General features: G+C 54.8%; 2 protein-coding genes across 18 annotated transcripts; one reads left to right on the top strand and one right to left on the bottom strand.

Moving 5' to 3' along the window:
• Window positions 1–5: 5 nt before the first annotated feature.
• Window positions 6–12,070, top strand: DOC2A (double C2 domain alpha). Of its 5 annotated transcripts, none has more exons than XM_081553122.1 (12): window positions 6–375; window positions 6,570–6,685; window positions 7,378–7,655; window positions 8,012–8,091; window positions 8,388–8,462; window positions 8,578–8,687; window positions 10,202–10,328; window positions 10,409–10,468; window positions 10,542–10,705; window positions 10,846–10,927; window positions 11,012–11,108; window positions 11,199–11,752. In XM_081553122.1, exons 1-12 carry the CDS (start codon window positions 322–324, stop codon window positions 11,342–11,344), a joined length of 1,389 nt encoding a protein of 462 aa, XP_081409248.1. In that variant the 5' UTR covers window positions 6–321; the 3' UTR covers window positions 11,345–11,752. The 5 variants fall into 5 exon arrangements, with proteins under 5 accessions (XP_081409248.1, XP_081409252.1, XP_081409249.1 ...); XM_081553125.1 differs by lacking the exon at window positions 6–375 and adding an exon at window positions 6,098–6,271 and having other exon boundaries at window positions 7,382–7,655; XM_081553124.1 differs by lacking the exon at window positions 6–375 and adding an exon at window positions 6,104–6,271 and having other exon boundaries at window positions 11,199–11,754.
• On the bottom strand, window positions 10,893–19,894 carry INO80E (INO80 complex subunit E). Of its 13 annotated transcripts, none has more exons than XR_014072296.1 (10): window positions 19,718–19,894; window positions 19,492–19,562; window positions 19,262–19,314; window positions 16,753–16,831; window positions 16,547–16,658; window positions 16,053–16,169; window positions 12,925–13,017; window positions 12,134–12,351; window positions 11,454–11,558; window positions 10,893–11,135 (listed from the first exon to the last, which is right to left on the bottom strand). XR_014072296.1 is itself a non-coding variant. In XM_081553175.1 (8 exons), the coding sequence occupies exons 1-8, from the start codon at window positions 19,796–19,798 to the stop codon at window positions 11,552–11,554; spliced, it is 738 nt and encodes a 245-aa protein (XP_081409301.1). In that variant the 5' UTR covers window positions 19,799–19,894; the 3' UTR covers window positions 10,893–11,551. The 13 variants fall into 13 exon arrangements, 8 of the variants coding, with proteins under 8 accessions (XP_081409301.1, XP_081409305.1, XP_081409308.1 ...); XR_014072297.1 differs by having other exon boundaries at window positions 12,134–12,204; XR_014072294.1 differs by having other exon boundaries at window positions 10,893–11,558.
• Between the last annotated feature and the right edge of the window lie 44 nt (window positions 19,895–19,938).

The following is a 19,938-nucleotide window of genomic DNA, read 5'->3' as shown; positions in this document are numbered from 1 at the left end:
TGATTACACACTCTAGGGTGAGGGGAGAGAGGAAGTGTTAGGATCCAGGACCCTCCCCCGCAAGCCCCTGAATCCGGAGGGGAGATGTTGGGGCTCAAAGAGCCTTCAGACTGATGCTGTTGCTAGAACAGTAAGAGTGGAAGCCCCAGGATTTACAAATGAGGAGCTTGCTGGGGCAATTTGCTGAAAGCCAGAACTGAGGAAAGCAGCATTTGGATAGCAGGCACAGTGGATTGGTGGGGGGGATGGAGGACAGGGCTAAACATCTCCAGTTACCCCCTTGGATCGACCACAGATAGCATTTATTGAGCACTTGCCACGATGCCAAGTACTTTTCATGGACTGACTCATTTAACCATCATAACATCCTCTGAGGTAGGTACTATGTCCTCATCTTACAGAAGAGGGAGCCAAGACAGAGAGAGGTGATGTAGGCAACACACACTTCCAAAGGGCACCTATATTGCCCCCTGGGGCCCCTCCTTGCCTTGTATCCTCAAATGCAGGGGCCGGGGGATCTTCCCCATGCCGCAAACTCCATCTCTTGGTGCTCCGCTGAGGACAACGGTAGGGTTAGCCACCTAGAGAAACAGCAGGCACCTCCACTAGGTGGCAGCAGTGTCTACGTCTGCCTGTCTGTTTCTCCTTACCTAAGGAAGACACAGCTCCCAGTTTCCAAGTCCTCCCACCTCATCCCATCAGGTTGCCTCAGGAAAAGATATCGTTGGGGGAATGGCAGGCATGGGGGTGGTCAGAAGAAGTCCTCTGACCCATCTCGGGGCAGGTCTCTTGGTCATGCCTAGAGGCTTCACAGACTGCCCATCTCTGGGTAGGCTCCCTCAGGGTCCATTCTGTTTCCCCTTTCTGATTTCTTCTTTTCCCTTGTCACTTTCCACAGCAACTTTCACTCTTGTGGGCCTCCCTCAGCGGATAATAGTTAGCTCCCCTTCGATTGGCAGGTAGGCCTGTCAAACATCTGTCCCGCCCCATCCAAGCCAAAGGAGACTTCAGGGTCTTCTTGGTTTTGCTACACAATTGCCTGTTTAACAGCCTCTGACAAGTTCCCTGACATGCCCCATGTCAGACATGTGTCTGTGGTGTGTGAGGTCCTCTGTCCTATGGAAGGAGGCTCCTTCCTCCACTGGATCCCCACCTTCATCTTTCCAACCCTCAGGGACTACCCACCTATTCTCCTCACAGCAACCCTGGGAGGTACTTGTCAGGGTCAGCTTCTACTTCCTCAAACAAGGAAAAGGCGCAGAGAGGAAAAAGAGGGGAAAGGAGGAGACAGACTCACATCTACGGGGCCTTCTGGGGGACTGGCTCTGTGTGTGTGTGCTCTCAGTCTTGTCCCACTCTTTGTGACTGCATGGACTGCAGCCTACCAGGCTTCTCTGTCCATGGGATTTTCCAGGCAAAAGTACTGGAATTTGTTGCCATTTCCTTCTCAAGGGATCTTCCTGACCCAGGGATTGAACCTTACATATATCTCTTCTCAGAAAAAGGAAGTGCCTAGTAGCACAGGCATGTGAGGGGCAGCAGGGACTCAGCCTGATTCTTAGCTCTGGCCCAGGGCTCCCTCTGCAGGCCTATAGGCAGTTGCCCTCCAGGGCTTAGCTGGGAGAAGGGGTCCTGGGAGAAGGGGTCCAGACTCTATTTAGCCTTTGGAGTGGATTTGACAGTTTCCTGAGTTGCCTCAAAGGAACACAGCTGTCCTCTACCAGAAAAGGCCCTTTGGACACTAGCAGTGAATTATCCATTCATTTATTCATCCAACCATTAAATAAATGTATCGAGCTCCTGTTATGTGCTGGATTCCATTTATGGCTTAGATAGAAATCACCAGGGCATGGTCTCTGCCCTGGGGCACCACAGAGGAGAGAGAACTCAGGGATGCACATTATTTGAGTGTAGACAGACAAACCCTAAGGGGCTGTCTACACTTGCTGTCATTGCTCACTCAGTTTTAATGTATCCTTCAAACTCTTCACAACTGGTTTCGTCCCCATCACTCCACTGAAGTCATTTTCGGTGGGTGCACCAAGGACCCCATAACTTGCCAAATCTAACCCTTACTTCTCTGTTGGTTCTGACTCTCAGCAGAGTGTGCACATTCCTGCCTCTAGGCACTCACCGATTTTCTTGACTCCTCCGCCTCTAAGCTGCTCAGGCTTGGACCTTCTCTTTTCTATCTATACCCTCTCTCTCTAGGTGATCTCATCCAGTCGCATGGCTTTAAATACTATCTATATGCTGGTGACTCACAGATGTATATTTCCAGCCCAGCCCTCTCCTCTGAGCTCCAGACTCCCCTACCCAACTTCCTGCTTCATGACTCTGTCCAAAAACATCTCAAACTCAGTAGATCCCAAGTACCGCTCTCAATTGTCCTATCCCAAACCTGTGCCTTCTTCCCATTGCAGCAAACGAGCTCGCTGTTGCTCTAGATGTTTTGCTAAACATAAAAACTTAGGAATTGCCTCAAACCCCTCCCTATTTCTCTCCTAATAAACCCATAATCAAGGCCTGTTGCTTCAGGACTTCCCTGGTGGTCTGGTGGCTAAGACCCTGTGGTCCCACTGCAGGCGGTCTGGGTCTGATCCCTAGTCAGGGAACTAGATCTTGTGTGCTGAAAATAAGAGTTCCCATGCAGCAACTAAAAAAAAAAAATCCAGCATGCCTCAGCTAAGACCCGGCACAGCCAAATAAGTAAGTAAATATATATATATATTTTAAAAAGAACTGTTGGCTCAATTTCCAATCTAAATCTCAAGTTCATCTACTTCCCTCTTCTCATTCAAGCCAACCCCATGTCTCATCTGGCTTACTGCAATGTTTTGTGGACTGAATGATCTCTATTTGCTCTTCCCCCATTGAGAACAAACCAGAACACATGGATCCACTACTTAAAACCCTCCAGTCGCTTCCCTTGAACTTCTTACCCTGATCTGTGAGTCTCTTGTCTACCTACCCACTTCAGTTCTTTCCCAGCTTCCTTCCTTAGCATACCCCGGCCTTTGCATACACCTCTGCCTCCTACTCTCTTGCCCCCTACTTGACCCAGAAATTCTTCCTCATCTCCCAAGTCTCAGCTGAGACAACATTTCCCCTGCGAAGTGAACCTGAATTTTCTGACCATCCCCCTGTCACCGCATCTGTCTCACTGCACTGGAGTTGTCTGTGCATTTGTCTATTTCCCCTACAAGCCTGTGAAGCCAGAGATCATTGATCTTGGTAATAGCCATGGCACCACAATATAGAGTAGGTATTCAATAAATATTTATTGGCTTAGTGGATGGATGAAAAGCCTTTCTACCTCTAGACTTACCAGGGCTCAGCACTGTCTGCATGTCCCCCTGCAACCAGCCAGAACTCCAGCCTCATCCTCGCCTTCCTGCAACAACGCTTTCTGGATGCCCCATGATGGGTCTGCACTAAGCCCCGTGAGAAGAAAGCAGCGGAGGAAGCAGGTGTGGGCTTCTTGCCCCTCCTCTCACTGCAGACCTAGGTCTGCCTTTCCTCAAACTCACCAGCTCTGATCATGGATAGCATCTCCCTTAGTCCTGCCTCCTTTCTTATCCTGGAGAAACTCAAAGGAAGCCTTATGGTTGCTTTTATTTTAAAAAGATATCATTTCAGGGTTTCCTGGTGGCTCAGTAGTAAATAATTTGCCTGCCAATGCAGGAGACACAGGTTTGACCCCCAATCTGGGAAGATCCCACATGCCGTGGAGCCACTAAGCCCGTGCACCACAACTATTGAGCCTGTGCTCTAGAGCCCAGGAACCACAACTACTGAGCCCACACCTCAGCTACTGAAACCTGGGCGCCCTAGAGCCTGTGTTCCACAACAAGAGAAGCCACTGCAAGGAGAAGCCTGCGCACTGCAACTAGAGAATAGCCTCTGCTCCTTGAAACTAGAGAGCAGTCCAAGCAGCTGTGAAGACCCAGCATAGCCAAAATAAATAAATAAAATTATTTTTTAAAAGATGCTATTTTACAGTATTCTTCTGAGTAGGTAACATATGCACATGGTACAAAATAAACATTTCCTATTCCTGCCCTCACCTGCCTCATGACAGCCCCCTCAGAGGTCACTGTAGCTACCATTTTCCTGTGCAGCCTTCCATATTTATGCACAAATAAACAAACATATATAAGTTCTCTTTCTTTTTTTACTCAATGGCAGTATTCCATTCATGTTCCTCTGTAGCTTACTTTTTTCAGTTACGATGAGACTGTGAAGATGATTCTGTATAAGTACGTAAAGAGCCTCATTGTCATGGCTGCATGCTATTTCATTGTGTGAAACTGTGTCATAACTGATTGAACCAGATGGACATTTAAGTTGTTTCCAATCTTTTGCCATGGCAGATATGGTGCAGTTAATAACCTTGAACTTCTGTTATTTTGCTCATGGGCCAAATCCTAAAAGCGGAATTTCTGGATCAAAGAGTCTAACAGTGGTTACAGAGATGGTACCCATTTATCCACAGCTTCACCAACATTGTGTGTTAACATTTGCTTTGATTTTTACCATGTGATCAGTGACAAGTGGTATCTCAGTATAGTTTGGTTTTACATTTCCTTTACTTAAAAAAAAATGGGGTACGGACTTCCCTGGAAGTCCAGTGGTAAGGCTCCACAGTCCCACTGCAGAGGGCACGAGTTTGGTCAGGCAACTAAGGTCCTACATGCCACACAGTGCAGCCAAAAAAAAAAGGGGGTGGTGGTAAAAATTCGTATATGAATAGTTATAGTGGGTTGGTCAAAAAGTTCATTCGAGTTTTTCCTTAAAATGTTACAGAAAAAGACGAACTTTATGGCCAACTCAATATCTTAGCCATTTTCAAGCACCAGATTCAGCAATACTAAGTATATTCACATTGCTACACAACCTAAAATCACAATATTTAATGATGACAACCGAGTGCCAGGCCCAGCTTGGGACAGCCTCTGTTCCTCAGTGGTGGTGGAGACAGAAATGTAAACAGGCATGACATACCAGCATCACCAGAGCTGAGGCTATAAGAGCTCAGGAAGCCGGGGGCTGGGCTGGGGGTGTGGGGGATGTGTCTTAGGAAGAGGGGGTCCAAGGTGCCCTCTGAAAAAAGGAAAGATCTTCCAGGCTGAGGAACTTGGGGAGCAAGTTCCGCAGGTCTGAGAGACCCAGCCCAGGTGTGTTCTAGGAACTGCAAGTAATGTTCCTGAAAGCCAGCAAGATGAGTAAGGGGGATGAGATAGGAGAAGTCACAGCCTTAGGCTGAAGGGCCTTGAAGGTCACTGTGAGGACTTTGTCATTGGGAGCTGACAAATGTGGGAGAGAAGAGAACCAAGATCAAAGACTGGAGTTAGACTGACAGGTATGTGCTGGGCTCAGGTGAGAGAAGGAGAGGAGAAGGAAGGCCTGCAGGGCTCTGGGGCATTTAGAACGAAGCCCTGTGCCCCGCTCAGATGGTAAAGCGTCTGCCTACAATGTGGGAGACCCGGGTTCAATCCTTGGGTCGGGAAGATCTCCTGGAGAAGGAAATGGCAACCCACTCCAATATTCTTGCCTGGAAAATCCCATGGTCAGAGAAGCCTGGTGGGCTACAGTCCATGGGGTCGCAAAGAGTCGGACACGACTGAGCGACTTCACTTTCACTTTCCTGTGCCCCGCTGCACCTGAGGGTCAGACTGCAAGTGGGAAGGTGAGAGAAGGTGGATTCCCAAAGGAGATGCTACCCCTAAGAAGCGGACATGGACCCTCGGGAGCCGGGTTGGGTCCAAAGAAAGAAGCCTGACCAGTCAAAGGATGGAAGAGTGAGATGAGCCACAGCCTCGGGCCTCAAACTGTGAGGTTTCCCAGCCGAGGGGCCGGGACGCGAGATCCCAAACCAGGGACCGCAGGCGGATCAGATCCCCTTCCCCAGCCTGCTCCTGGGCATTGCGGTTCTCTAAGCCCCGCCCCACAGGCCCCGCCCCTACGGGTATTGATAGGGGAGGCTAGACACCCTCCCCCCTACTCCGCGGGGGAGGGGCGTGAGGACTGGCGAGGTGCGGGGGGGCGGGTAGGACGATCCGGCGTCGCCATGGCAACTAGGCCGGTGGTCTGCCCTGGAGACCCTGGAGGGAAGCTAGCAGAGAGCGGCGGAGCCAGGCTCCGCGGGCTGGGCGCGGGGGCTCGGGTCTCCAGGGAGGAGCTGGGGAACACCAGGCTGTTCTCTCTGAGGGTTCCTGGTGGCGCAGGTTGTCCGTGTGTTTGCGAGCGTGTGTCTGCGAAGTTCTCCGGGGTAAGTGTGCCAGCGCGTGTCTGGGTTTGTGCATGACTGTGAGCGTGCGCACGTGGGCACAGGCGTGTGCGCGGGAGTGTCCGTGCAAGATGCGTGTGCCAGCCTGCCAGTGTGTGTGCACCCCGGTGCGCATCTTAAGTGTGACCGGGCTGGCGCCGGCGGGAGAGTCCCGCCCCCTCCCCAGCCTCTAGCCGCCCCTCCCCGCCCCCCGCCGCCCGCGCCGGCCGCCTCCTAGCCTCCACCTCGCTCACCCCCTCCTCCCCGCACTTTCTCCGGCTCTCCCTCCCGCTCGGCTCAGACTGCCGGACTCGGCGCTCTTCTCGCCGGCCGCCCTGGGAATCGCCGGCCGCCACCGCCCAGCCCGCACCCGCTGGCCCCCCAGTGCTTGGGCACCTGTTGGAGGCGCACAGATAGGTGCTGGGGGCTGGGCTGCCGGGGGCGAGAGGGTGCGGGTGAGCGTGTGTGTGTGTCAGCCTGTCTGTGCCTCTGGGGGGTGTTCGGCTCTCCGGAGGCTGCAATTCCTGGCTCCGCTGGAGATCCAATCTCAGGAAGAAACATTCTGAGGTGGGGGTCCCCACCTTGGGCCGCAGGGGGTCGGGGACCAGCCAGCAGGCAGACCCTGAGATTGAATGAAGGGACTGTGGGAAGTGAGAACCTAAGGGGCGGGTGACAGACACCCAGGCCAGAACAGCGCCTGGTGCAGAAAGATGGCCAGAGCCTCAGAGAGGGAGAGGAGGGGGCCTACAGGGGCCACTTGAGGGGTCGGCAGGGCCCCAGAGCAGACAGAAGCCCAGAATGAGGGGCAGGAGCTGGGACGAGGACAGGGGACAGTCTAGAGGTAGGTGGGCAAGGCTGTGCTGGAGCCAGGACCTCTCTTTGGGGAGTGGCTGCCAGCCCGGCCCCAGGGGGAGCACAGCTCAGGGTCTGGAGGGCCCAGGCCTCCTGCCTGCCCTTCGGCTGGCACAGGCTGCCCTCTCCCTCAGCGCCCAGGAAGGGAGGCCAGTGAGGGCCCTCAGACCCCGGTGGTTGCTGCCTGGCCCTCAGCCAGCAGACGGGAGGTTTGAGGACTCAGCCAGCCCAGGGCTCACGCTCTCTCCCTCCCCAAGCCAGGGGTGCTTCATGAGGGGCCGCAGGGGCGACCGCATGGCCATCAACATCCAGGAGCACATGGCCATCAACGTGTGCCCGGGGCCCATCCGGCCCATCCGCCAGATCTCCGACTACTTCCCCCGCCGGGGACCCGGCCTCGAAGGGGGTGGCGGGGGCTTCGGAGAGGCCCCTGCTCATCTGGCCCCCCTGGCCCTGGCCCCCCCGGCAGCCCTCCTTGGGGCCACCACACCCGAGGAGGGAGCCGAGGTGGACAGCTATGACTCGGATGATACCAGTGAGTCTGGGGGCTTGAAGGGCCCAGGGCACTCCTGGGGGCCTCCAGGCTGGTGGGAAGGGCCTGGGCTCTGGTGGGGGTGGGGAGGCGGCGGGCACTGCTGCCACAGCTGCAGTCAGAGTGGAGATTACAGCTTCAGCAAGGCTCAATATTCAATATTTCTGCTGAGACACTCAACCACCCACACAGTCCCAGTTGCAGCCCAGCCAGGGACCCAGACACGTACAGGCTCGCGGGCTGACAGCCGCAGACACGCACACACCTTCACAGCTGGCGCACAGAGCAGGGCTGCCCACCCGTCTCTCACACACACCTTGTCTTTACACACTCAGGTGAGCTCTTCTCTCTTCCTCCAGCCGCCCTGGGCACGCTGGAGTTTGACCTTCTCTATGACCAGGCTTCCTGCACTCTGCACTGTAGTATCCTCAGGGCTAAGGTGGGTACTCCTTGCCTCCCCCTGCTGGCCTCCTATCTTGAGAGGTGTGGGTTTCCATTCTCCCTTCCCTCGTGTCCGACTCTTTGCGCCCCATGGACTCTACAGTCCATGGAGTTCTCCAGGCCAGAATACTGGAGTAGCCTTTCCCTTCTCCACTCCCTTCCCTTCCCCAGGCCTAATTCCTGCTCCTCCCCTCCAGCCCCTAAGTGTCCATGCTGTAGAGAGACAGACAGGGAGAGGGCAGGCGGGTGGGCAGGCTGGGAGCTCACATCCATCTTCCCTCTCGTCCTCTCCAGGGCCTCAAGCCCATGGATTTCAATGGCCTGGCCGACCCCTATGTCAAGCTGCACCTGCTGCCTGGAGCCTGCAAGGTACTGGCTGGCCTCTCCCCTCCCCTAGTCCCCCCAGCTTGTGGGTTCCCAACCTTCTCCAGCCTCTGTGGATCTGGGGGACACATACTGTGAATCCTTCATCCCCTCACCTAAGGCCAATAAACTAAAAACTAAGACTCAGAGGAACACGCTGAATCCCGTGTGGAACGAGGACCTGACGTATAGTGGGATCACGGTCGATGACATCACGCACAAGGTGCTCAGGTGAGGGGTCCATCCTCCCCCGTCCTGAGCATTTCAGCTCAGCACCTTCTTGGGGACAGCTGTCATTGGAACCTTCTTTGGTTGGTTGACCCGCCTCCCCTTAAGCCCTCAGATGCTCCAGAACCATCAGTGGCTCCCCACCCCCTTCAGGAGCAAGCCAAAGTGTTTCCCTGACTTTCCTGCCACCCCCTCCCCCAGTATCTCCTACTGCTCCTCCGAGGACTGCCCTCTTGTGAAGGTTCTTCACTCCCCACCTTTGTCTGCTGTGCCTCTTCCTGCCTCCTCTCTCTGCTGGCCTGAACCCCACTCATCATTCAAGGCTCTGCCTCCTCTTGCAGTCTTTCCCTGGACACTGGGATGACTTCTCAGAGTCCCTGACTCAAGTCAGACCTACACAGCCCATTGTTGCCCGTGTCTCCCTGACATCTCTAAGGAGTGAGGTCTCACGGGACAGGAATGGGAATGAGGTTCAGGGAGGTTAAGTGACTTGCTCAAGGTCATGTGGTCGCTATGTGGCAGAGCTGGGAACTGAACATCTCTACAGGACAGAGCTGCTCAACAGCATCACGCTGAAGGCAGGGCAGGGGGCTGCAGAAGGTGATGGATGGAAGTAAAAGCAGTCTTTTTTTTTTTTAAGTTATTTGGTTCTGTCAGGTCTCAGTTGATCTTAATTGTACCATGTGGGATCCAGTTCCCTGACCAGGGATGGAACCCAGGCCCCCTGCATTGGGAGCATGGAGTCTTAGCCACTGGACCACCAGAGAAGTCCCAAAGCAGTATCTTTTAATTCCTGGGCTCATGAGTATCTGCCAGGCTGGCTCCTGTTCCACAGAGTAAAGGACAAGGGCTCTGGGGAGGAGGTGTGGGCTCCTGGTCCGACTGCGCGAGGCTCCTCCAGTCCCTTCTGGCTCTGACGTCCTGGTCTCGTGACCCACATTCACCAGTGCACACCCTGTGCACGCTCAGCTGGATCCAGTCCCCAGGCCCTGAATGGAGGTAGTTATGTGTGTGTAGGGGGCAGGGGGCAGTATTCCCAAGATTTATGAGGGTTTCCTCAGCAAGCTGAGCAGGTCCTGATGGTCAGGGACAGCCTGAGCAGCTGGAAAGGGAGGGGCTGAGGCACAGGCAAATCAAAGCATCCTCCTCAAGCTCCAGGCCTGGTGCTGGAGACAGCTGTTTTACAAGTGAGGGGTTTGGTGACTCAGACAGGAAAGGATCTGCCTGTAATGCAGGAGACCCGGGTTCAACCCTTGGGTTGGCAAGATCCCCCGAAGGAGGAAATGGCAACCCACTCCAGTGTTCTTGCCTAGGAAATCCCATGGACAGAGGAGCCTGGAGGGCTACAGTCCATGGGGTTGCAAAGAGTAGCACACCACGGAGCAACTAACAGCAGAGTATTGAGGGCAGAGCTGGGACCAGTCTCGGGTGTTCAGAATTCAGTTGGGGACCTTTCTCCCACCTTGGAGTGGGGCTCAGGTACCCCAGGGGGCCTTGACCCTGCAGTTCCCCACCAGGATCTCCGTCTGTGATGAAGACAAGCTGAGCCACAACGAGTTCATCGGGGAGATCCGAGTACCCCTCCGCCGCCTCAAGCCTTCACAGAAGAAGCATTTTAACATCTGCCTTGAGCGCCAGGTCCCGGTCTGTGTGGGGCGGTGGGGTACCACGGCAAGGGGCCCCAGGGAGACCAGGTTTCCAGAACTTTCTCTCTGCCCCTTCAGCTGGCTTCACCCTCTTCCATGTCTGCGGCGCTGAGGGGCATCTCCTGTTACCTGAAGGAGGTGAGCCACCCGCGGGGCCTGCTTCTGGTGGGAGGTGGTGGGGGGCGTCGCTGACCCCCGTGTCTGCCCGCAGCTGGAGCAGGCGGAGCAGGGGCCGGGGCTGCTGGAGGAGCGGGGTCGCATCCTGCTGAGCCTCAGCTACAGCTCGAGGCGCCGCGGGCTGCTGGTGGGCATCGTGCGCTGCGCCCACCTGGCTGCCATGGACGTCAACGGCTACTCCGACCCCTATGTCAAGACGTGAGCTCCTGCCCTGTCCTGAGGTCGCTCCTCCCCTCCCCAGGGACCTGCCCCCAGCCCCATCCTCCTCTGGGGTCTGGCCTGTCCCTGACCTACCTGCCCCCACCTCCCCAACTCCCATTCCCCCCACTCCTTGGCAGGTACCTGAGGCCGGACGTGGATAAGAAATCCAAGCATAAAACATGCGTGAAGAAGAAGACTCTCAACCCGGAATTTAATGAGGTGAATGGGACCGAGACCGGAAATTGTGGGGGGGCTGGGACTGGGGGCAGCACCTCATGGAAGGTGTGACCTGCCCTGTCCCAGGAGTTCTTCTATGATATGGAGCTCTCCACTCTGGCCACCAAGACTCTGGAAGTCACAGTCTGGGACTATGACATCGGCAAATCCAACGACTTTATCGGTGAGGCAGGAGCCTGCCGGGTGGTGCCTGATGGAGGGCAGCCTTGCAGCCAGCCGGGCCCTGATCTTGCCTGCCTCTGCTGCTCCCCAGGTGGCGTGTCCCTGGGGCCAGGCGCCCGGGGAGAGGCCCGGAAGCACTGGAGCGACTGTCTACAGCAGCCGGACGCAGCCCTGGAGCGCTGGCACACTCTGACCAGCCAGCTGCCCCCTGCAGCCGGGGCGCTGCCCTCAGCCTGAGTGGCACAGTGGCCCCCTGGCACAGGCCCCTTGGGGCCGGGTCCAGTACCCAACCTTCGCACGAGTGTGTTGCACGTTTACACGGGGTGGATGCCCCACCCCGCACTACCTTATTTTGTGAGAGTCTCCATGACCGTGGGTCTGTCTTCTTGTGAGGGACTGTGGAGATCTATATTCACATATGCAAACTTCCTTCTGCCTGACTTGCTACAACCTGCAAATATGCAAACCACCCATCCTGAGCACACCTGCGGGAGGGTCCCACAGAGCCCTGAGCCCCGAGCCCCGGCTGCTGCTTCTTCCTCCTGCCTCTCCAGGCTGCCCGTTCCCCTCCCCTACAGGAGGAGGTCGGATTCGGGGGGGTTTGGAGGAGAACATTTCCAAAAAAAGAAAAGGAGAAAAAACAAAGAGCCACTTCTTTAATACACAATCTTCATTTAAAAAACAACACACATACACACACACACACAATACCTAGCCCTGTACGGCTGCCCTTTTAAGCAGGGGGCCACCACAGGGTCTCTGCCTCTCTGAGAGGTGACAGATGGCCCTGGCCACTCCTTTAAATAACTGTCCTCTGGATCGGGCTGGGATGTGAGGGCAGGACCCCTGCCCTCCCTGGAGAGGGCCCACCTTCTGGGAGACATTCGTGCATGTTTACGCCTTTTCTGACTGTGTCCGTGGCCGCAGCATGGCAACTGGGTGTCAATAAACTTCTCTGCGGAAGCTGGGGGCTCATGTGTTCTGGCACCGAGGGGGCTGGGCAGGGGGCTGGGCAGAGGGGCTCACTCCGGGATGTCGATCACCAGGTCATCGTCCCCATCCAGGGCGTCGTCCCCGCTGCCCGCATCGCTGAACATCTGCCGAGGGACGGCACTCAGGATCGTAGGGGGGGGCATCTTGGGTGGGGGTAGGGGGGCCAAGGCTGCCCCCACCCCAGCCCCAGAGCCCCGGCCTGGGAAGGTCAGCGGCCCTCCCACAGGGCAGTCGGGGGGTCCCACCGCCATCTGCAGCAGGGGGAGAAACATAGGGAGGGCTTATCAGGGAGGCACTGGGAGCTACAGGAGGCTGGCACTGCCCCTTAAGACAGTTCTAAGGGCCAGGGAAGGGGGCGAAGGCTCATTCAAGGGGCAGTGAACACACAGGCCAGCCAAGGCTGGAGTCAGGGAACCTGCCCCACCTCAGCCCCTTCAGAGCCTTAAATAAGCAAGTGCCTGGGGGTGAGGGGTGGTGATGGAGGTGGAGATGAGGGTGGTGGTGGAGGGGGTCTCACAGGAAACCAGGAAGGAAAGGCTGGGCCTGGCCCTGGCCAGTAAGGCACTGTGGCTGCCCCTGTAGTAGCAGTCAGAGCCAGTCAGGGGCCTGCCTGACTGCTCTGGGCACCTGAGTTATTGCTGGCCTCCACTGGCCTCCTCTCCCTCCTCCTCTTGAGGGGCTCACTGGTGCGGTGCAGGGTGTCCAAGGTCTTCACCGCCCCCCAACACACACTATGTGAGGCTTCTACCTCTTTTGTCTGGGACGGGCCCCTCTTTGTGATCCCCGCAGCCACTGGCCTGGGCCAGGCCCTCCTCTCAGCTCACCTGGGCTATGGGACCAGCCTCCTAACTGGAATCCCTGCCTTCAGCCTCTCCCAGATCCAGCTCCTCCTCCGCACTGCAGCCAGAGTGAGCTCTCTAAAACACAGACCTGAGTGTGTCACTCTTCCACTCCAGGGCCTCAGGGGACAGGCAGTGCCTGAGAACAGGCTGGTCCCTCCACCTGGAGTGCCCTTTTCTATGGATCAGAAGTCCAGCTTTGTGCTGAGGCTGGGAAGTGGCCTCTGTCCAGCTCAACCCTCCAGCTGTCCCCCCCAGGTCCTTCTGAATCCTCCCCAGAGCTCTGGGGGCCTCATGCTCTGCCTGTGGGCACAAACTGAACACCTATTATGTGCCAAATGACTTCCGCTAATGACCTCTGACCATTCCAACCACTCTGGAAGGGAGGAGAGGTCATCGGCCAGAGGAAACAGAGGCTTGGAGTGGAGGTCTGAAGGCACAGGCCTCCCAGGTTCCCACCGGGCAGTGTACAGTCTGGCCCCAGGGTGGGGGCGGGGCAGTGGTCTTCATGGTGGCCCTTCTGATTGCTTTAACACATTCGGGCCCCAGAGGCCTACTCTCTGCTTCTCAAGGCATTTCCCCTCCAACTCACTGCTGTTCCTGGGGTGGCATGGAAGGCCAGAGGGGGTTTGTACCTCGGGGGACAGGAGTCTGCCAGCTCCGATGACAGGCAGGAGGCCAGCTCTGCACAGTGCCCTTGCACACAGTACCAGGCACCCATGTGCACACACGGGACCAGATGCACATCCCCGACTGAAAAGGCCAGCAGCATGGCTGTGCCCTCCTCTGGCCACAGCCTCTCGAGTCCCTACCCAAGTCCCCTCTGCTTGGATTCACTCCATGGCCTCCTCAGAATGACCCACAGCAGCAAATGTTTATCTGTGGCCTGCCAGGGGCCAGGCACTGGGTTAAGTGTCTCTCTGTTGACTCATTTTATCCTCACAGGGACCCCACTGAACAGAGAAGCAAGTGGAGGTTCCCAGAGTCAAACAATCTACCCAAGTCACACAGCGCATGTGCAGACGAGGCCCGGGCTCCTGACTGACCTGCTTCAGTCTTCACAGCGTTCCCTCTCCTCCTCAGACCTGCCCCTCCTGTCTCCTCACACCACCACACCCAGAAACTTCAGTGACCCCTTACTCTTCTTGCAGAACCTCTGGCTGTCTACGACCCACCCCACCCTATCTTCTTTCCAATGTTCTTCACTCTCACCACTCATGCTTCAGCCCAGACAACACTTTCACTGTGCCCCTGCCTTCTCTTCACCATCGCCTCAGCCTGAATACCCAAATGTCACTCACCCTGGACCCAGATGTTACCTGTTCTTTGACGCCTTCCCTGACACACCCTCTCCCCCATGCACAGTGATCCATCTGGGCCCCTCTGCCCTGCATGTCTAGAACGTAGCTTCCTGACACATCTCTGCTTGAGGACGCAGAACCTCAGAGCCTCAAACTGCCAAGCCCGCACCACGCCTCCACCCTCTGCTCCAGGTTTCAGCGGCCTGAGCCCTCTCCCCCAGCCCGTCCCACACGCCAGAAGCAAAAACCGTGCTGAGGAGAGTGAAACAGAAGCTGGGCAGTCACTCATTTTCCAGGCTCAAAGTCCGGGTCGTACAGAAGTAAGTGGCAGGGCTGGGGTTCAAACTCCAGAACCCACACTCCTGACTACCACAAGCATGGCTCCCATTTCACTTCTGGCTCCAGAGTCTCGAGTCTACAGTCTACCCAATGGAGAGCCATCAGACCAGTCCCTATATCACTTTGGCTCAGAGCTGGAAGGGCACTGTGCCTTCTGAGTCCTCATCTCTCCTGGCACTCAGGGTGCCAACCTCTTCTCTCCATCTACCTTCCTGACCTTCCAAATATGCAGCCCATGTGGCCCAGGCTCACATTACCCAGTTGTCCTGTCCACATTTCCAGACAGCATCTCAACATGTCCAAAGCCAAAGTCACCTTCCCTCCCAAACCTGCTCCTCCCAACAGTCCTCTCCGACTCAGAAGGGCTACTCCACTTCTTCAGCTGCTCAGGGCAAACTGCCTGGAATCACTGTCCACGCCCCTCTCTCTCACAGGCCACACAGGTCTTCCCAGGGCTCTTTCACCCATCATCGACTTCCACCCTTCCCCATACTGCTTCGCTGACTACAGTAGCCTCCTCACTGGTCTCCCCACTTCCATCCTAACCTTGCCCCTAACCCCTAGACTATTCACAGCAGTGTCAAGCAATGTTCTTAACATGTCAGTCAGATCAGACCCCACTAGGCCCCACCTTCTCCCATGGCTCCCATTTCACTCACAGGACAAGCCCAGATCTTTACAACACCTCTGAGGCCCTCCACGTCCTTGCCCCTCAGGTGCTGCTCTGACTTACACTCTGGTCACTCTTTCTCACCTTCCTCTGACCACACTGGCTTCCTTCCTAAACGAAACACTTTCCAGACAGCCAAAGGGCTGCTGCTTATTCCCTTTTAAATTTCTTTTTTTTGGACTCCCTTTTAAATTTCTGACCACACAACTGTAAGATGGATTCTTTACCTGAATCCATTTTTCTACACTGTGACCTATTTATCTTGCTTATTTTCTGCCTATCCCTTTAAGAACGTGGGCTCTGAGAAGGTAGGGATTTTTGTTGTGTTCACTACTGTATCTGCAGCACCTAGAATATTGCTTGGTACACAGGAGGCACTCCACAGTTCTTGCTGATTACATGTGGTCTGATCACTCCCTTCATACACACACAACCTGAGACCTAGAGGGTCAAGGTCACATGGTTTTTAAGTGGTGCAACCTTGACTTAATTCTAGATTCCACAACTCCATCCCTCTTCGGGGGCTCCTTGGGATCACAGAACACCTGTGAAAAGGAGTTTGGCCCCCAGCAGTCTTCACTCTGCATCCCCCGAGGCTGGGCCTGACCTGACTGGTGTTGCAGGAGCCAGGACTTTTGGAACCCACCCCTCAGCACCCAGCCCTGGGCTGGGCCCCTGGGAGCAGTCCCACATAAGTCCTTCATAGTTCTAGGCCAGGCCCCCAGCCTAGAGCCGTCTTGAGCCTCCCTCAGATGGCTGTCCTGCCGTTCTGGCCCCTCCCTAATGTCCCCCAAACAGGGTACCTTGAGTTTCCGGGGCAGGCGGGGCCGTTTCTCCCGCTTGGGCCTCAGGGGGCTGGGCTCGGGCAGCTGCAGGGCCAGGTAGTCGGAAGGGAATGGGGGGTAGGTGGGGGAAGCCAGCTGCAGGCAGGAGTGAGGGGATGGAGATGGGAAATGGAGTGGATGGGGTGGGGGTGGAGGGAAGAAATGCAAACAGGAGGAAGAATGGAAAAACAAGAGATGGTGATGAGTGTGGCTCCTGAGAACAGACGGGAGGGGACAGCAGCAGGACTGTGTCCTGGAGTCTGCTCTCCTCAGTCACGCCTGTCCCCCATTCCTACACCAGAGAGGAGCGGGCAGCCCCAACTCACACCCCTCGGAGGGACGCCTGCTGGCCACCCCCAGACAGATGTCCTTGGTGCTGGGCTGACTTCACCCTGAGGCCTGGCCCCTCTGCCCAAATGATGCCCACCTTTTCCCAGGCATCGGACCATTTCCCACCCTTAACCCCAACTCACCGAGCTCAGGTATGGGGAGGGGGCTCTGGAGGCCTGAAGGGGAAACCCTGTTGAAGGAGGCAGGGAGAGGCTGGAGGGGGAGGGAGCGCCCCCCAGTGGAGGGCTTCTCTTCCTGGAGAAAGGACAGGGGAAGGCGTCAGAGGCAGAGAGGTGGCCTGTATCCTCCCCACCTCCCACCTCCTCAAGAGAAGGATGACTTGTCTCACCTCTTAGGGGCAGGGGTGTCTGACAACTTGGGCGTCCCCTCTGTCTCGCTGTTGTCTGAAGATGCAGTGGCATCTGAGTCTGTCGAGGGGAAGGGCTGGTCAGTAGGGAGGTTGGAGGGGGTTCCCTAGCTACCCCAAAGGGGTGTAATCTCAACTCTACAGAAGGGCTCTGGTGAACCTGAAGGGCACAGAGGTGCTATTGTGGAGAGGCCCACAGCTTCCCCAGCTTCTTAAAATGCCTTTTACACCCTAACTCCTGCCTGGGCTCCTCCATGCTAACACATTTGTCAAGCATTTCCTATGTGCCAGGCTCTGAACAGGTGCTTGACATTTGCTGCCTCTCATTGTCTTCAGAAGTATTTCAGGAGGAAGGGGAGAGCGTCACCTCCGTTTTACAGATGCAGTCCCTGAGGCTCGGAAATGAAGGTGTGGGACTGGGGCTTGTACCCAGGCCTCCGGCTCCTGACCATTTTATGCTCTTATTTGCCTCTGAGCTGTCTTAGCACTTACCTCTACTCCACTCCCCACATCCAGGCTCCTGGTAATGTGTTCCTTAAATCTTTCCTTCACCTACTGCTCCCCACTCCAACTGACAAGAGGTCAGGCCGCCACCACCATGTCAAAGCCACCTGCTCAGGAATCTCACCACTCCTGCCACTCTGTCCTCCCCAACCCCAGCATGACCTAAAATGTAAAACTGATCACATCCTTACTGAGGCCTGCCAGCATTAGAAATAGGCCTCAACCTACCTTTCTGGTCTTCCAACCACACTGTATTCACATCACACCAACCTGTTTTCTCAAAGCCGAAAGTCATTCCCCAGGTTGGGTCTCTATCAAGAAGGTCCACCATTCACTTGACAACTACTTACAGGCGAAATATACTATTCCCACTTGCTCTGCTCAGATATCCTTTAAGAAGCAGATTAAATGCCACCTCTCTGAGAAGTCTCCCAGAATCCCTCAGCTGATGGCTGATTCTCCCATAACTCTATAAATAGTCAGGGCTCTCCTCGCTGTGCCAGGCAGTGTCATGTGTGGGTGTCTCCCTCACCACACTGTGGGCTTCTCTGGGATATAAAAGTGGCTTACATCTCTGGCTCTTGCTTCTCAGATATATCCCACTCTGACCGTGAACATGCTGGGTTCCCTAATGCTGCCTATCCTGAAGTCTCCCTCGACAGGATGTTAACTGAAAGACCTCCAGGAAGGAACAATGAGAAACTAGAATAAAAGCTGAATGATTTGCCATGAGGTACATGGGCTGGCCTGATTCTACTTCTCTGACCTCATCTACTGTTCTCTTAAAATATGTAAATGAATGGGTGCTGCATGTTTTAGCAAGATATTATTTACAAAAACAAGCAACCTGGCTGGCTGTTTGCTGATCCCTGCTCTAGACACCATGGAAAGGTGACTGCATGTGACTTGGCTTATGAGAAAAACAGGGCCACAAAGGCCAATCTTAGGGCTTTTCCAAACTGTGGGTATCAACCTAATAGTGGATCACAAATTTAACTTACCACTTTTGAGGAAAAAAAAAAAAAAAATCATTCTAAAAAGTATCAGAACTGCATATGGTGATCTTAACGTTGTTTTGTTCAATTCTGTCTTGTAAGTAAGGAAGTATGTGAGAGTCTGTCATGATGTAAAATGTATTACTGATTGCCAACAGTGCTCAAAAAGCTTGAGAACACTGCTTTTTAGGCTTCAGCTTTTCTGCTCTTCAAACAAACTGGTACAGTCTTACCTCAGAGAATCTGCATTTGTGACTCCCTCTGCTAGGAAATCTCTCACTCATCTTCACAAGATAGGTTTCTTCCTATTTAGGTCCCAGCGCAAACATTACTTCCTGAAAAGACCCTCTCTTGAAATGTTTCCTGCCATCTGCTTTTGTATGCTCTATAAACTAAGCATGGCTTTTACATTTTTAAATTGTTGGTTAGGGAAAAAGACAAATCCAAAGAAAGATATCTCATGATGTGAAAATTTTATGAAATTCAAATTTCAGTGCTATTAAATAAAGTTTTATTGAAACACAGCCATGTTCACTTATTTACACAACACCTATAGCTGTTTCAGAACTATGACCGCAGAGCTGAGTAGGTGCAATAAAAATGGTATGTTCTGCAAAGCCTAAAATACTTATTACTTGGCCCTTCACAGAAAAAGCTTATCAACCCCTGCTCTATTCCAATGACTACCACTTAACCTTGATTTTATTCCCTTCCAATCTGAAATTCTAATTTATTTCTTTGCTTACTTATTCCTGGCAACTAGAATACAAACTCCAAGAGGTTTCGTCTATCTTTGTTACCACTGCATCCCGTGTGCAAAGCTCAGTGTCTGAAACAAAGTAGACACTCAGTAATACTTCAGTCAAAGAACCGCAGAGGAGGAGGGCCAGCAACTAGGCTGCCCTGGCCTCCAAGGCCTAAAGGGAGGGCCCAGGAAACTTGCTGGAGTGCCAGGAGCATGTCCTCCACCAATTTTTCATGACCTTGCTCACCAGAAGAGTCTTCATCCACGTTCTCGTACTGCAGAAGTCGGTCTAGGAGGAAACTGAGGGAAGAGGCCAGGAGAACAAGAGTGGTTATTCCCATCTGCAATGTCCTCCGGGCCCTCGCCCCAACTAGTCGGCCTCATGCATTTGTGGCCCATTCCAGGATGGGGTCCGAATGCAGATCCATAGGAGCCACATCACCCTCTGGCTTCCCTCCTCCCCTCAACGTGTCTCACCTCTTGTCCCGGGACACCTTCAGCAATTTCCTCTGCGCCTTCCTCAGTTCCTCCTGGAAGCACTCGTGTTCCTGTACCACGGGCAAGATGCGCGCTGAGCCAACCGCCGTCGTAAATTGGGTCTGGAAGCCGACCACAACTCACCCTGCTCCCTTTACACACTGGTAAACTGACGACCTACCGGCGCCAGGCCTCACCCCCACCACCTTCCCACCCCGGCACTCACGTAGATGAGGAATTTGAGTTTTCGCTTCAGATTCCGGTATTTCTTCTTGTAGTCCACTTCACCGTCCGCCGGTCCGTTCATGACCGGCTCCGGGAGAAGCGCCTCAGCTGTAGTCCCAAGTCCCGCTACGCCGAGCCGGTTCAGCCTGGCCTCTCCCTCCTCAACTTCCGGGGACTCGGCAGGGCTGGGTCCGGGGCACTACAACTCCCGGCGTGCCCCGC

This window comes from Giraffa tippelskirchi, chromosome 13 (genome assembly GCF_054371585.1).
Source record: "Giraffa tippelskirchi isolate mGirTip1 chromosome 13, T2T-mGirTip1v1.2.pri, whole genome shotgun sequence".
Taxonomy (NCBI): Eukaryota; Metazoa; Chordata; class Mammalia; order Artiodactyla; family Giraffidae; genus Giraffa; species Giraffa tippelskirchi.
Note: the sequence above shows the minus strand (reverse complement) of the source record. Positions and strands in the feature narration are given on the sequence as shown.

Bases quoted from the DNA above. Each gene is read 5' to 3' on its own strand.
- DOC2A (XM_081553122.1), top strand. From the start codon at position 322: ATGCCAAGTACTTTTCATGGACTGACTCATTTAACCATCATAACATCC. The intron at 376-6,569 runs GTAGGTACTATG...CGCTCGGCTCAG, and splicing joins CCATCATAACATCCTCTGAG to ACTGCCGGACTCGGCGCTCT. The intron at 10,329-10,408 runs GTCTGTGTGGGG...CTGCCCCTTCAG, and splicing joins GCCTTGAGCGCCAGGTCCCG to CTGGCTTCACCCTCTTCCAT.
- INO80E (XM_081553175.1), bottom strand. From the start codon at position 19,798: ATGAACGGACCGGCGGACGGTGAAGTGGACTACAAGAAGAAATACCGG. The intron at 19,315-19,491 runs GTGAGACACGTT...CTCTTCCCTCAG, and splicing joins AAGGTGTCCCGGGACAAGAG to TTTCCTCCTAGACCGACTTC. The intron at 16,170-16,546 runs GTGAGTTGGGGT...TCCTGCCTGCAG, and splicing joins CCTCCCCATACCTGAGCTCG to CTGGCTTCCCCCACCTACCC.